General features: G+C 36.1%; 1 protein-coding gene across 4 annotated transcripts in view; it reads left to right on the forward strand.

Annotated features, from left to right (window-relative positions):
* Nucleotides 1–312: 312 nt before the first annotated feature.
* Nucleotides 313–14,672, forward strand: part of LOC142337917 (uncharacterized) — a 54,640-nt gene continuing 40,280 nt past the window's right edge. For all 4 annotated transcript variants that reach the window (XM_075387554.1, XM_075387557.1, XM_075387556.1 and 1 more), the window contains exons 1-7: nt 313–531; nt 593–693; nt 757–860; nt 930–1,004; nt 1,065–1,131; nt 2,393–2,562; nt 3,207–3,344. In XM_075387554.1, coding sequence (XP_075243669.1) covers nt 342–531; nt 593–693; nt 757–860; nt 930–1,004; nt 1,065–1,131; nt 2,393–2,562; nt 3,207–3,344 — 845 coding nt within the window. In that variant the 5' untranslated portion in view covers nt 313–341. The remainder of the gene's footprint in view (nt 532–592; nt 694–756; nt 861–929; nt 1,005–1,064; nt 1,132–2,392; nt 2,563–3,206; nt 3,345–14,672) is intronic.

Below are 14,672 nucleotides of genomic sequence, written 5' to 3' on the forward strand. Positions count from 1 at the left end.
ATAAACTAAAAAAAAATGTGGTGAGAGTTTGTCTCCTTGTGCTACTCCTGATTTCTGTTCAATCTCACTTGACAAGAATTCTCCATCAAGGATCTGCTGGAAGTTGCATTTTAGCACTGATTGTATGGTGTGTAGCATGTTCCCGTGGAGCCCCATTTTTATCAGTTTTGTAAGCAGTAGGTTCCTATTTACGAAGTCAAATGTCCTCTAGTTGCAGTTATAAAGCAAAAAGTTTATTTTTTTTGAATATTTCGTTTTCTAACTTATTTGAAGATTCGAAAGCATGATAAGGATTAAAAGTAAAAAATTTCCCTCCAATTTGTCTTTTCGGTCAACAAAACATGGTAGCGGATGATAATATTTCAATTTCGGGACAGCATCTTACATTAGAATCACGGGCTGCTACACTCCCTGAGATCAAGCCCTGCCTTACTCGAAATTCTAGATCGCCGCGATCCAATAAAGAACTTATCGATGAACTGATAATTGGTCGGCCGACCCCTAAACAGTTTCTCCTAAAGTGGCCGCCAGGTAATTATTTACTGCTATTAATTTTTTTCAGCTCAATCAGTTGGGATAATCTTTTGCATAGATCATTTGGTTAAGCCCGATAAGGAGCAGCGGGGTTTGGTAAAACCACCTCTGGAACCCAACTTTTCGTCAATACCACGGCATAAATGGGGAGCAACAGAGGTACTTGTTTATTAATGTCCCTACTCCATCATGTCTATTTTTACTTTTGGTTTACGTGTTTAGATAGAATGTTTAATCAGGGAAAAGCTTTCAACTCAAGGAATGCAAGGAGCAAAACAAATTTTCCAAGTTCATCAATTACCAGAGCATCCTGAGACCATCAAAAGGTTAGATTTAATGATAGATGAGGACACTGATCCCTGTGTTTCGCATTCACTTCATCTTGCCTTTTTCAGGGAATCTTTTACAAAAGTCATCTATCATCTTTGTGGGTACTTCACCAATCAGCAAATTAATGACTTTTTAGTCAAGTAAGTGCCAAGCGAAGCCATAATCGTACATTAGAATGCTTGAATTTGGCGTTTGTTTAGGATTGGGTTTCCCTCCGACAAGCTTATCAACTTCGACGATTTCATAGCCAAGTTTCGCGATCATCAAGTGAGTTGAGATTTTCATACTAAGCTGTGTCCACCTCATGTAATGAAGAGGGAAGAAGCCTATGACGAGCTGGGTTCACGAGCCCAGAGATTGTGTCTGCTAATCTATGAAAATGAATATTTACGTCATATAAAATAAATATTTCATTGAAAGCATCAATTTGACCGGCCGAAAAATTTAAAATTTTGTTTAATTAGGTTGAATATTAGTTTTAATAGTGAATTTTTTTCACTTATGCTTTTGCTCGACAGGCAAAAGTGAACAGTTTGAGGCCCCGCATTAATACTTAATGCCAGAGTTAATTTTAATTCCCTCATTAATATCCGAAGCAATAGCTGACGCGATTTTTGATTTCATTTCTTTTACAAATCATTTAAATTTAACTGAACGGGAGCGCTCTCCTTTCTTTCAGATAGTGTCAGACATTTTGATGATTTTTGAAGTCAATTAGAAGAAAGACTTTAGTGCTGGTTTAAGTAACGTCAAAAGAGAAGAGGGAACAAAAAGCGAGTACTTTTGTAACATAAATGGTTTCTACTTGTCGTAGATTTCGGCGGGGGAGGGAGTGGGTTGTTTTCATGAGGTAACTTGCCTTCTGTTTTCACTTTTTTTAGAAAAGTTTTTCCGATCATTTTTTTTGGAAATGGGTTTTTATGCCTTGGCGTTTTATGAGGTCCCCTGACCAGTGGCATTACCCTTACGAACCAACATTCGAACACTTATTTGCGTATGTTGGTTTGTGTAATATATTGTTGGGAGATGTATCAAAAATAGTCTGTTTTTTTTTCACTTTAAATATGGTGATAACGCTTGCTCCACTGTCCTCTGGGGAAGGCTAAATTGTTATCTATCTTCATTCGGATCTTTTCCGTTTGTGCCCACGCCCCCCAGCTTAGTGGTTGCATTTTATTTGCGCCCCCAGACGCACGTGTCATATTTTTTATACTTATTTACCATGTAATGACACGGTGAGCTATAATTACACTGTAACTGGTGGAGCATAACGTACTGGGTGGAGGGGGGCACAAACGGAAAATATTCGACTTGTTTTTACTGTTGAAATTAAAATAATGAGAACTTCCGGGATTTATTTAAAAAAATATCCTGCTAGTTTAATTATAATTAAAATTTTAGTTATATTTTTCAATATACTTATTGAAAAAAGAAATTAAATCAAATCTGAATTAAAATGGATTCAATTGTACTCTTTTGAGATCTCTTTGATTGCATTGTTTTTTTTTAAAAACTTTGTTTTTCTTAGGTCATCAAAGAGGGCTATGTCAGTCCCAAAACGAGGAAAAGACTTCAAGACCCTAGATTCAACTCACCCAAAGAGAGTGGGCTTCTCAACAACTACACGCCTCCTAGTTTCAACAGGCAACTTACTGCGCCTTTTGCAGTCGAACAAATACGAGCCATGTTGTTTCAAAAGTAAGAACTATGATCAGAGCCATGCTTAAATAGTTAAATATTTAATCTCAGAATGTTTATTAGCTTGGAGAAAAAAGTAATGATCAATAAAAATATTAACAAGAAATTAGATTTATAAATTTTCGAATTAAGGTGCGAGTAACTACTTTATTTTAACGACTACCAAAATTTCTGTCACTTCATGATAGCTTCCATTTCTAGTACTAATGAGCTTTTTGATTTTTCATGTAGCCCAATATATGTTTTGTTCTGCGTTTCCCAATTTTAAGGTTGATCAGTCGAAATGTATTTTGATTTTATTATTATTGAATTTTGGGGTCTTTCCCATTCCGCTTAGTGGTCATATAGTATCAGAAACAAACCATGGCGAGGGAGGGGCTACAATGGGAAAGACCCAATTTTTAGATCTAATATGTTATCCCACCAAAGCCCTCTTTGACCAGGAATTATGTTTTGTTATATAGCACGTTACTATGTGAATTATTACACCTACAATTGGATGGGGTAAAGGTTTCATACTAAACAATCGGGGTACCCAAACAGAATAAATCCTGAATTTTCTATTTTTACATAACATGAGCTTGAAGAACACCTTTTGCACTGTTTTCATTTTGAAAACTATTCTAGTTATTTTCTTGTTTCAGTCGTTTGACAGTTGAGGACATGTTTCCACCTGCTTGTCTGAAGGAAGGTGGACTCATACTTCCACCCCAACTGAGGGAAGCATTCTCTTCACAAGGATTCGATCTGGAACCCAAAGAGTTCTGGGCACTATGGCGAAGGTATGGACAGAAATTGTGGTTAATTTAGAATCGAGTTCAATTTTCACCCTTGAGTTGTGAATACATTTTCTAAGGCCGTTTAATTTTTCAACCTTCAGAAAAGATCAGTTATTTTTTGGTTCAATTGATACCTGAGGCAAGAGAAATTTTTATTATTTTCCGGCATTTTCGCTGAAAAAGTTTTGAATTTGGTTAAAGTATCATCCTTCATCAAGCTAAATTTTGTAAAGTAAAACTAGGAACCATTTCTTTCTCCCTGGGAACAATTGTTTTTTTAATAATAGCCGCGAAGCGATAGCGGCTATTATTGGGGACATCGTGTTTTTTTACAATTCAAAGAATTTGAATTGTATTGGGGCGCTGTCTTTTTTTAAAGAACTGTTCACAAATTTTCATGATCTTTGAAGTCAAATTGGAGTAGTGATTTTGATCACGCCGAAACAGGAAGTGGAGTAAAAAAGCGAGTTGTTTTGCGGCGTGAATTATTTTGCTCTTACTTTAAAGTAGAGCTACGAGAAAACGGTATTTGAACAAAAATTCGCGTTCTGGCTAGTGGTTTTTTGTTCACATGCAGCAATTTCACTATGATTTTTACTATTTTTTTTCGATTTCTTTTGGCTCGGATTTTTTTTTCTAAATGGTTTTCTGAATTAATTCCAAGTTCATTCTAGGCCTAGTTTTTAGTTTGAACCAGATTTCCTTTTGTCGCTAGTGGTTTTATTGTTCACATGCGGCATTTTGACATTGATGTTCTGTTTTTTTTTTAAATATTTTTTGATATGATTTTTTTAGAAATGGTTTTCCCAATCCACTCATAGTCTGTTCTGAGTCTAGTTTCTTGTTTAACCAATGAAAATTCTTTGAACTGTACGTCAGGACTTGTCCTGCTATATTTTTAATTTGTCGTCTTCATCGATGATTCTTGCGATGATTGATTTTTTCACTTTCAGTGATTTCTTCTGCTTTGCAGTTAAAGTTTGTGTGCGTGACGTCGTTTGTTCTGTTTTTAGGTCAATTGCGTGACTTACCTCAGTAATGTCTAAACTTTGATTGGATTTAAAGTTAAGCCATCTCTATTTAGATTTAGTTAAATCTTATTGTTGGAAAAATGTACAAATTATTGAATGAATCAGTTATAGATAACTTGCCATTAGAAGGATTGAATTTGTAGAACTGAAGTAGTAGAAAGGTTTTGAATAGTTGAAGGAGAAGATTTAGAAGGAATGAAGAAGAGAATTGATTGTTAGAAATATTATTGTTTTGGGATAACTGCTATACCCATATCCGAAGACCTGAAATATGTTGTAATTATCATCAGATACTTAATAATATAATCAGGCAGCACCAATATAAGTTGGTGACAGGAGAAAAAGCAGTTAGAGATTATGATAAAAATTTCGATAGAAATTTAACTATGTTTGACACTTCGAATTTCAATACTTTCAACGTTCTTGATAAAGATATCAAAGTTAGAGTTCACAACGATATTGGTCCCATTTTATCTTACTCTATAAATAATTTTTAAGCTGCAATTTTCATATTTTACCAAATCGGCAGTCGACCTGGTATTCATATATTTTACACTACTTAAATTGAGAACAACTTTACTGAAATTAAATCAACTCTCACCACCAATTCAAACTGCATAATTGATTTGCACCCCCGAATTCAAATGAATTTTGCCCTTTAAACATTATTGAACAAATTTGATGCTAACCCAACGGCAAAATGACAGACGTTACAGCAATGGCTACGGCCATTACGACTGCTATTCAAACAGGCATCACAGGAACAAGTTCAGGACAAACTGTCGTTCTTAACCTATTTTCCGGTGGCGAAACAGAAGATTTTCGAACTTTTAAGGAACAGATCAGAAGATCAGTGTCACTTGCGCAAGTACCGAACAATGCTAAATTGAATGACCTCAAACTGCACTTGACAGGCGGCGCATTACCTTTCTTCTTGGAAATTTCAACAGCAGACAGAGACACATTTAACAAAGCAATCCAGGCTCTCGAAAACCGATATCTAAGTGCAAAATGAATAGAATTCTTCAAACTGAAATTTCAAGAACAAAAATTCAATTTATCAAGAGAGACCCCGGAAGATTATTTAAAAGATCTGACGAGATTGGCAAATTTAGCATTTGCAAATTCAACAGGCGGAGATAGATCACAGGAGAGAACCAGACGGATACGTGACGCATTCATAAGTGGCATACCTTCCCAACTACGGATTAAATTGTTGATGGAGCTAGATACAAAAACAGTTAAAGAACTTTGCACATTTGTCTCCAAGAGGTTAGCGTTGAAAAGTGTTCTACCAGATGTACAGCCTTTAACGCACTTTCTTTTAATGAGACAACAAATTCACTGACGGAAGCACTTAATTCGATTGCTGCTACCAATTGCGAATTAATAAAAACGCAGAAAGAACTCGGAAATAATATGCAAAGATTCTCGCGGGGCATTAACCAAAGGAGGCCATATAGGGGCTTCATGCGTTCAAGGGAAATCCCAAAAAAAACAACTATCGCGGACAAAACTGATTTGCTAGCCGACCGCACCAGACTAGAGGAAGTTGGACTAATCGCGCACAACCGTCACAACGCTTTCAAAATTCCTACCGAGGAAGAGATAACATGTTTTGTCACTGCTGTGGACAACCAGGACACAAAAGAAGTGACTGCTGGTTTCGACCGCTACCAGAACGTGGGACAAACATCTCATTCAACAGATACGACCCTTCAAAAAACTGAAAAAACCACATTATCTAACGGCTATTGTCCCAGCATGTAAAACTAGCAAAATTTCTTTACTAGGAGAGAAATTTTTCTATGTACCGCTTATTTTTGATAGCTTCCATATTAACGCTTTATTAGATACGGGCGCATTTTCGAGCGCAATGCCAGTTAAACTCTTCAACTTGATACTGAACAAGGAGCCAAGCAAGATCCGCAAATCGTCAGAAGTATTTCCCGAATCAGTGAAAATGGCAGATAGTAGAGTTATCGGTGTTGAAAAATGCGTTGAAACTCAAATAACCATCGGGAATTGTCAATTCAGAGAAGAATTCCTAATCTTAAATAATATGACTTCAACGTTACTGGACCTTCCATTCTTTCGCAAAAACAATATTGTAATACATCTTTTAGAGGTCTTCTTTATTTACCGGAACTAACTATCTCATTGGCTGTATCAAAAAAGTACGATGGAAAATTATCGAAATCACAAATTTTACATACAGTCTCAAAAATTACTAAACATCCGAATCAACAAGAAATTATTGAATGTGAACTGATTAATCCAGTTAAAGCTTATGAATATGCTTCAGGGTTGATAGAACCTTCAATTCAAGTCAGGTTTTTGCCTAATGTCTTCTATTAGTAAATTGGGTGCAAATTGCCGAACTCACATTGGAATCATGAATCTCATCGTTCTTGATAAAGATATCAAAGTTAGAGTTCACAACGACATTGGTCCCATTTTTATCTTACTCTATAAATAATTTTTAAACTGCAATTTTCAAATTTTACTAAATCGACAGTCGACCTGGTATTCATATATTTTACACTACTTAAATTGAGAACAATTTTACTGAAATTAAATCAACTCTCACCACCAATTCAAACTGCATCATTGATTTGCACCCCCGAATTCAAATGAATTTTGCCCTTTAAACATTATTGAACAAATTTGATGCTAACCAAACAGCAAAATGACAGACGTTACAGCAATGGCTACGGCCATTCCGACTGCTATTCAAACAGGCATAACAGGAACAAGTTCAGGACAAACTGTCGTTCTTAACCTATTTTCCGGTGGCGAAACAGATTTTCGATTTTTTATGGAACAGATCAGAAGCTCATTGTCACTTGCGCAAGTACGAAACAATGTTAGGTTGAATGACCTCAAACTGCACTTGACAGGCGGCGCATTAGCTTTCTTCTTGGAAATTTCAACAGCAGACAGACACATTTGAGAAAGCAATCCAAGCTTCTCGAAAACCGATATCTAAGTGCAAAATAAGTAGAATTGTTCAAACCGAAATTTCAGGAACGAAAATTCGATTTATCAAGAGAGAACCCCGAAGATTATTTAAAAGATCTGACGAGATTGGCAAATTTAGCATTTGCAAATCCAACAGGCGGAGATAGATCACAGGAGAGAACCAGACGGATACGTGACGCATTCATAAGTGGCATACCTTCCCAACTACGGATTAAATTGTTGATGGAGCTAGATACAAAAACAGTTCAAGAACTTTGCACATTTGTCTCCAAGAGGTTAGCGTTGAAAAGTGTTCTACCAGATGTACAGCCTTTAAAGCACTTTCTTTTAATGAGACAACCAATTCACTGACGGAAGCACTTAATTCGATTGCTGCTACCAATTGCGAATTAATAAAAACGCAGAAAGAACTCGGAAATAATATGCTAAGATTCTCGAGGGGCATTAACCAAACGAGGCCATATAGGGGCTTCATGCGTTCGAGGGAAATCCCAACAAAAACAACTATCGCGGACAAGACTCATTTGCTAGCCGACCGCACCAGAATAGAGGAAGTTGGACTAATCGCGCACAACCGTCACAACACTTTCAAAATTCCTACTGAGGAAGAGATAACATGTTTTGTCACTGCTCTGGACAACCAGGACACAAAAGAAGTGACTGCTGGTTTCGACTGCTACCAGAACGTGTGACAAACATCTCATTCAACAGATACGACCCTTCAAAAAACTGAAAAAACCACATTATCTAACGGCTATTGTCCCAGCATGTAAAACTAGCAAAATTTCTTTACTAGGAGAGAAACTTTTCTATGTACCGCTTATTTTTGATAGCTTCCATATTAACGCTTTATTAGATACGGGCGCATTTTTGAGCGCAATGCCAATTAAACTCTTCAACTTGATACTGAACAAGGAGCCAAGCAAGATCCGCAAATCGTCAGAAGTATTTACCGAATCAGTAAAAATGGCAGATAGTAGAGTTATCGGTGTTGAAAAATGCGTTGAAACTCAAATAACCATCGGGAATTGTCAATTTAGAAAAGAATTCCTAATTTTAAAAAATATGACTTCAACGTTACTCGGCCTTCCATTCTTTCGCAAAAACAATATTGTAATACATCCTTTAGAGGTCTTCTTTATTTACCGGAACTAACTATCTCATTGATTGTATCAAAAAAGTACGATGGAAAATTATCGAAATCACAAATTTTACATACAGTCTCAAAAATTACTAAACATCCGAATCAACAAGAAATTATTGAATGTGAACTGATTAATCCAGTTAAAGCTTATGAATATGCTTCAGGGTTGATAGAACCTTCAATTCAAGTCAGGTTTTTGCCTAATGTCTTCTATTAGTAAATTGGGTGCAAATTGCCGAACTCACATTGGAATCATGAATCTCATCGTTCTTGATAAAGATATCAAAGTTAGAGTTCACAACGACATTGGTCCCATTTTTATCTTACTCTATAAATAATTTTTAAACTGCAATTTTCAAATTTTACTAAATCGACAGTCGACCTGGTATTCATATATTTTACACTACTTAAATTGAGAACAATTTTACTGAAATTAAATCAACTCTCACCACCAATTCAAACTGCATAATTGATTTGCACCCCCGAATTCAAATGAATTTTGCCCTTTAAACATTATTGAACAAATTTGATGCTAACCAAACAGCAAAATGACAGACGTTACAGCAATGGCTACGGCCATTCCGACTGCTATTCAAACAGGCATCACAGGAACAAGTTCAGGACAAACTGTCGTTGTTAACCTCTTTCCCGGTGGCGAAACAGAAGATTTTCGAACTTTTAAGGAACAGATCAGAAGCTCAGTGTCACTTGCGCAAGTACCGAACAATTCTAAATTGAATGACCTCAAACTGCACTTGACAGGCGGCGCATTAGCTTTCTTCTTGGAAATTTCAACAGCAGACAGAGACACATTTGACAAAGCAATCCAAGCTCTCGAAAACCGATATCTAAGTGCAAAATGAATAGAATTGTTCAAACTGAAATTTCAAGAACAAAAATTCAATTTATCAAGAGAGACCCCGGAAGATTATTTAAAAGATCTGACGAGATTGGCAAATTTAGCATTTGCAAATTCAACAGGCGGAGATAGATCACAGGAGAGAACCAGACGGATACGTGACGCATTTATAATTGGCATACCTTCCCAACTACGGATTAAATTTTTGATGGAGCTAAATACAAAAACAGTTCAAGAACTTTGCACATTTGTCTCCAAGAGGTTAGCGTTGAAAAGTGTTCTACCAGATGTACAGCCTTTAACGCACTTTCTTTTAATGAGACAACAAATTCACTGACGGAAGCACTTAATTCGATTGCTGCTACCAATTGCGAATTAATAAAAACGCAGAAAGAACTAGGAAATAATATGCAAAGATTCTCGAGGGGCATTAACCAAAAGAGGCCATATAGGGGCTTCATGCGTTCACGGGAAATCCCAACAAAAACAACTATCGGGACAAAACTCATTTGCTAGCCGACAAATCAATTCACCCCTCACTTTGTAGCCTGATTAAAAATAATGAACACGATAATTGCTATCCTAAATCAGCACAATACTTGCGTCAACAAGCATTTCACGAAGTCGCCTCGAAGCTTATCGGAGTGGAAAAAAAATTTATGAGTCTCTAATGAAATTTAAGGAAGAAGAAATGCTTGATCCAACCATTAATGACGCCAAACGAAAACAATTTCTTAGCCAATTTAATTGGGATAAGTCAATTTTCAATACCAGTCAAAATAAAAAAAAATGGAAGAACTGTTGGTGCGCTTTCATAAAATTTTTGCACGACACCGATTAGATTCAGGAAAAAACTCCGACAGTACAGTCAAATTGACACCTGAGCATAACCGTCCGGTATATTCTACAAATGCGATAACTCCGATACAGTTACGTGACGAACTATTTATTGAACTCGCACTTATGCAATATTATGATATCATAACAACGTTACCTTTTTCGAATTATTCGTCACCGATCTTCGCCCAACGAAAGTCAAGTGGAACACTACGAATTCTGTTTGATCTTAGAAAAAAAAACCACTTACTTAGACTTGACTACTCAAATCATAATTTTCCTATTCCGACAATGGCTGATGCCAGTTGTGATTTAGCAGGTAAATCAATTTTTGCAAAAATGGATTGCAGCCAAGCATATTTTTCGATGCAAATGGCGGATGAGTTGAGTATTCAATTACTCGCATTAAGTTATGGTGGGCGTACAATTGCTTTCAAGCGACTTGCGCAAGGCTTAAGCAGATCGCCTACAGCCTTCAGTGCTTGTGTAAACAAACACCTTCATGCATGCGTTGCAAGCGATAGATGCTTTGTTTATGTCGATGACTTTGGATCAGGAGCAATCGATGGATGTGCACTTATTGAAAACTTGGAACATTTTTTTTTAAAATAGAAACCTGGGATTCAAACTGTCGATAGAATATGCGAATTCGGAATACCTGAAATTAATTTTCTTAGTCATACAATTACAGGAGATGGCATCAAACCTAATAAAGTAAAATTACCAAAATCTGTAAACCAAACAAGAGGATTAATTGGATTTCTTCAGTACTTTCAAAAAATTATTCCAGACTGGGCTGAAAAACTGCAACCATTCTGTAAGCTACTACGAAAAGAAAACGCATTCTTTGTAAATTCTGAACGTCACGTAAGTCTTGAATAGCTGAAAGATGACCTAGGAAAAGCGTGTTCATTGTCATTAAAGATGACAAAACCAAACTGCCAATTCGTCATCATGTATGATGCAAGTTTCTTTGCCGCAGGCTTTGTATTACTCATTGAAGATTACTCTAATCACAATAATACCACTTCAAAATCTTAAGCACCAGTAGCCTTTGGTTCCCATTTATTCTCTCCAGCACAATTAAAACATTCAATCTATGTCAAGTAGTATCTTAGTGTACATTATGCCTTTGAAACGTTTGAACATTACATATGGGGAGTCTCAAACAAACCAATTATTGTGTTAACAGACAACAAAAGTGTAACACGTTTCTTTCAAGCAAAACGGCTTCCGGGCAGACTTTGGAACGCTGTTGACTTCGTGCATTCATTCAACTTTGTATTAGGCCATATTCCAGGCAAAGCAAACGCAGCTGCGGATTCCGTGTCTCGAGTACATATAAATCCGGCAACAAAAATGAAAATGAAGCTAGAAGGTCAAATACCTCTACATAAAATCCAAATTAACGTTTTATCAAATACACCGGATAATTCAGTATATATTACTAATTATATACTAATAATAGTATATATATGTCAGTATAAACTACTGAAGAAATTGCGCCACAACCTACTCACCACAAAAATCCAGAAATCATAGTTACAAATGCGGATAATGAAATAGAAGCAGAAATTACAGAGCTGATTTCAGTGCATTATAATCAACTATGTGCAGTTTCGGAAGAAAACCCGATGGATAAATTTGATTGATTGAAAGCCTGTTACACTTAATGTTGAGAAAGAACAACTTAATGACCCAGACATAGTGAAAGTAAAAATCTGACATGTTATTGAATAAAATTAAACCGGAAACGACCTATTCAACGTATGACTTGAAGAAATACTAAGCACCTTAGCCGACTAACATTGGAACCTGGTATACTGTATAGAAGGTTCTTTGATCACACAGGACAAAATTACCATAAACAGTTAGTTGTTCCTAATCATTTATGAACAGAGTTACTGTACCGTATTCACAACAGTGAAATGAAGGGACACTTGGGAATACAAAAAACAGTACGTGAATTCAGCAGAGTATACTTTTTTCCTGGTTTCATTGACTTTTTAGTAGTGTATATTAATAATTTTTAACGTACGCGCAAGCAAAATCTCCACAGTACAAAAAATTAACACCTCCACCAAATCCAGTTAGTTCTAACACCAGCCTACCAGCTGACATGCTCCAAATAGACATTGTAGGAAAATTACCCCATAGTGGCGGGTATTCCTATATATTGACCGGAATGGACGTTTCTACAAAATACATGTTCGCGTAACCACTCACTTCAATACCTGCCTGAAGCTTTACGAGAACCCGAAACTTTCGACAGTAGTTTAGAAAAAATGCTTCACAATCCGTGGGATTTAAATAGAGTAACCATAGTAGAAACAAAAATAACAAAATCGAAACCGAATGATCAACCAACAGACAATACTCCGGAAATGAGAACGGCTGATTCAAGCTTCTCTAATTGCCAAACACAATCAAGTGTTGACTCATCAAATTCGATCTTTAAAACTCCTAATCAATTAGAAATGATCCAGTACATTCAATATCAAGTTCAGAAGTTTTAAGTCCAGAACCCGTCAGTACCAGAAAAGGGACCCAACCACCTGAACCAAAAGCACCAGTATCAAATTTAGCAAAAATAATAGCAGATAAAAAGGCTGAAAGAGCGGCACAATCAAGTAGTAATGATTCAACTTCACTTTCAACGGCTCAAAAACCAGTTCAACAAACTGTAACAGTGCAAGCTAAACAACAATCTCCGCAAGTTTTCAACACGGTTTCACGATATGGCTGAGTCAGGAAGCAGACTCAGCACTTTCAATCTAGTTGGAGATTTTTTTGCCAACAATTATTCTATTATAATTACTACAACATTATTTCTTGTTTAAAACAACGCATTGATATTAGATTGTTTATGTTCATATAGATTACTTTCCTAACCTAATTGCATTACACACTGAATGAACACCAACCACTCCAAACTTGCCTCAAGCAAAACTGAAAAATACACAAATCGAAAGGGAAGAAATGACAATCTATATCCCAGATTATTCATGTTTATAACATAATTATGATTAGAAAAACCAACAAAAATGCAATTGTTTCAAGTTACAATAAAAAAAAAATGAAAAATACGTCTACATACGATTGTGGCTTAGGTTCTTGTGCATTGAATGAACACATACTCATTATCGAAACTTTTGTGCCAGCAGCGTAAACTACAATACTTTATAAAAACGTACTTTTATTGGGCAATTTGGTCATTTGGCCGCCGTTGAATTTGAACTCCAGCCCAACATGTTTGATACGCATTCCAGAGACTTGTTATGCTGTAGGATATTTCATTGATGTACAGTCTCTGCCAACACCACGGTGCAATCTTAACTGAAGGCTTTCTCAATAATCCAAACAAATTCTTATAATTATTTTCCTATATTCCCTAACTTATTTCTCTAAAATATATTATACCAATATCCTTATTACGCTTTTTTTCATATTTTGCTTTCTGGCCAGGCAAGAAGAAACTCTGCTTGCGACTTTTACTTGGACCAGCAGGTCAACCGCATTTACTTGTACTATTGGTAATAACAATATTTTGCCCAGAAGTAGCATAAGATTGTAATTGCTCCGTTTTTGCACTGACTCTTCCAAGTTGATTATCACGAAAACTACTCGATTCAGTAGCTCCCTTCATGCCATGAATGTTAATCAGGTTTTTGAACACATTGTTTTCGAAACCATTGCCATAGTTACTGAGTGTTTCTGGTGCTCGACTAATATCTTTTATATTATTCGCTTCCCAACCCAAGACAAGTGACGGACCGGTTGTGAAGGTTAAAACTGAATGCGCGCATAAAGCAGGCTGGCAGAGGAAATGCGATTTGTTTGGAATGTAATAGTACATGGAATGTTCGTATTTACCCGAGCCATGCTTTACAAGTTGAATGAAATTCTTAACACTTCTAAGTTGCCTTTCCAATAAAACACTTTGTTTGCCACGGTTACAAATTAAGAATAGTTTTTCGCCAACAAGAGTATATGAAATTGAATCTTGCCCACCAGTTTCAACGTGTCCATCTGTATAATATGGATTAAATTGAAATAATGCATCAAAATTAGTAAAAGTTAACGACTCAGGAATAGAAAACGTACATAAATTTAACGAAGAAAAACTTGCAGAAAATGAAAATTCGTTTAAATCAGGATCAGGACAGGAATGATTTTGGTAAATTCGTGATTCACGACAGTTGTTTGTTACAGTTGAAGGCAAGGTATAATAATTATCAACAATTTCTCGAAATTGATTCGAATTACTAATGTTTTCAACATCTTCTAAAAAGCTATTGTATATTTGAACAAATTATGGTTTGTTATTGCAACGGGTACCTTCATCCAGCTGTAATTTAATATATAATTAAAACCTTGATTGTTGAACTCCGCCATAACATCAGCCCAATTGGAAGCGCCTTGAACCCAATGAATTTTGAAGTCGAGTCATTATAGAAGCTGTTCTTAAATAATTCAAT

The sequence above is a fragment of the Convolutriloba macropyga genome, chromosome 4 (genome assembly GCF_964194025.1).
Source record: "Convolutriloba macropyga chromosome 4, txConMacr16.3, whole genome shotgun sequence".
NCBI lineage: Eukaryota > Metazoa > Xenacoelomorpha > Acoela > Convolutidae > Convolutriloba > Convolutriloba macropyga.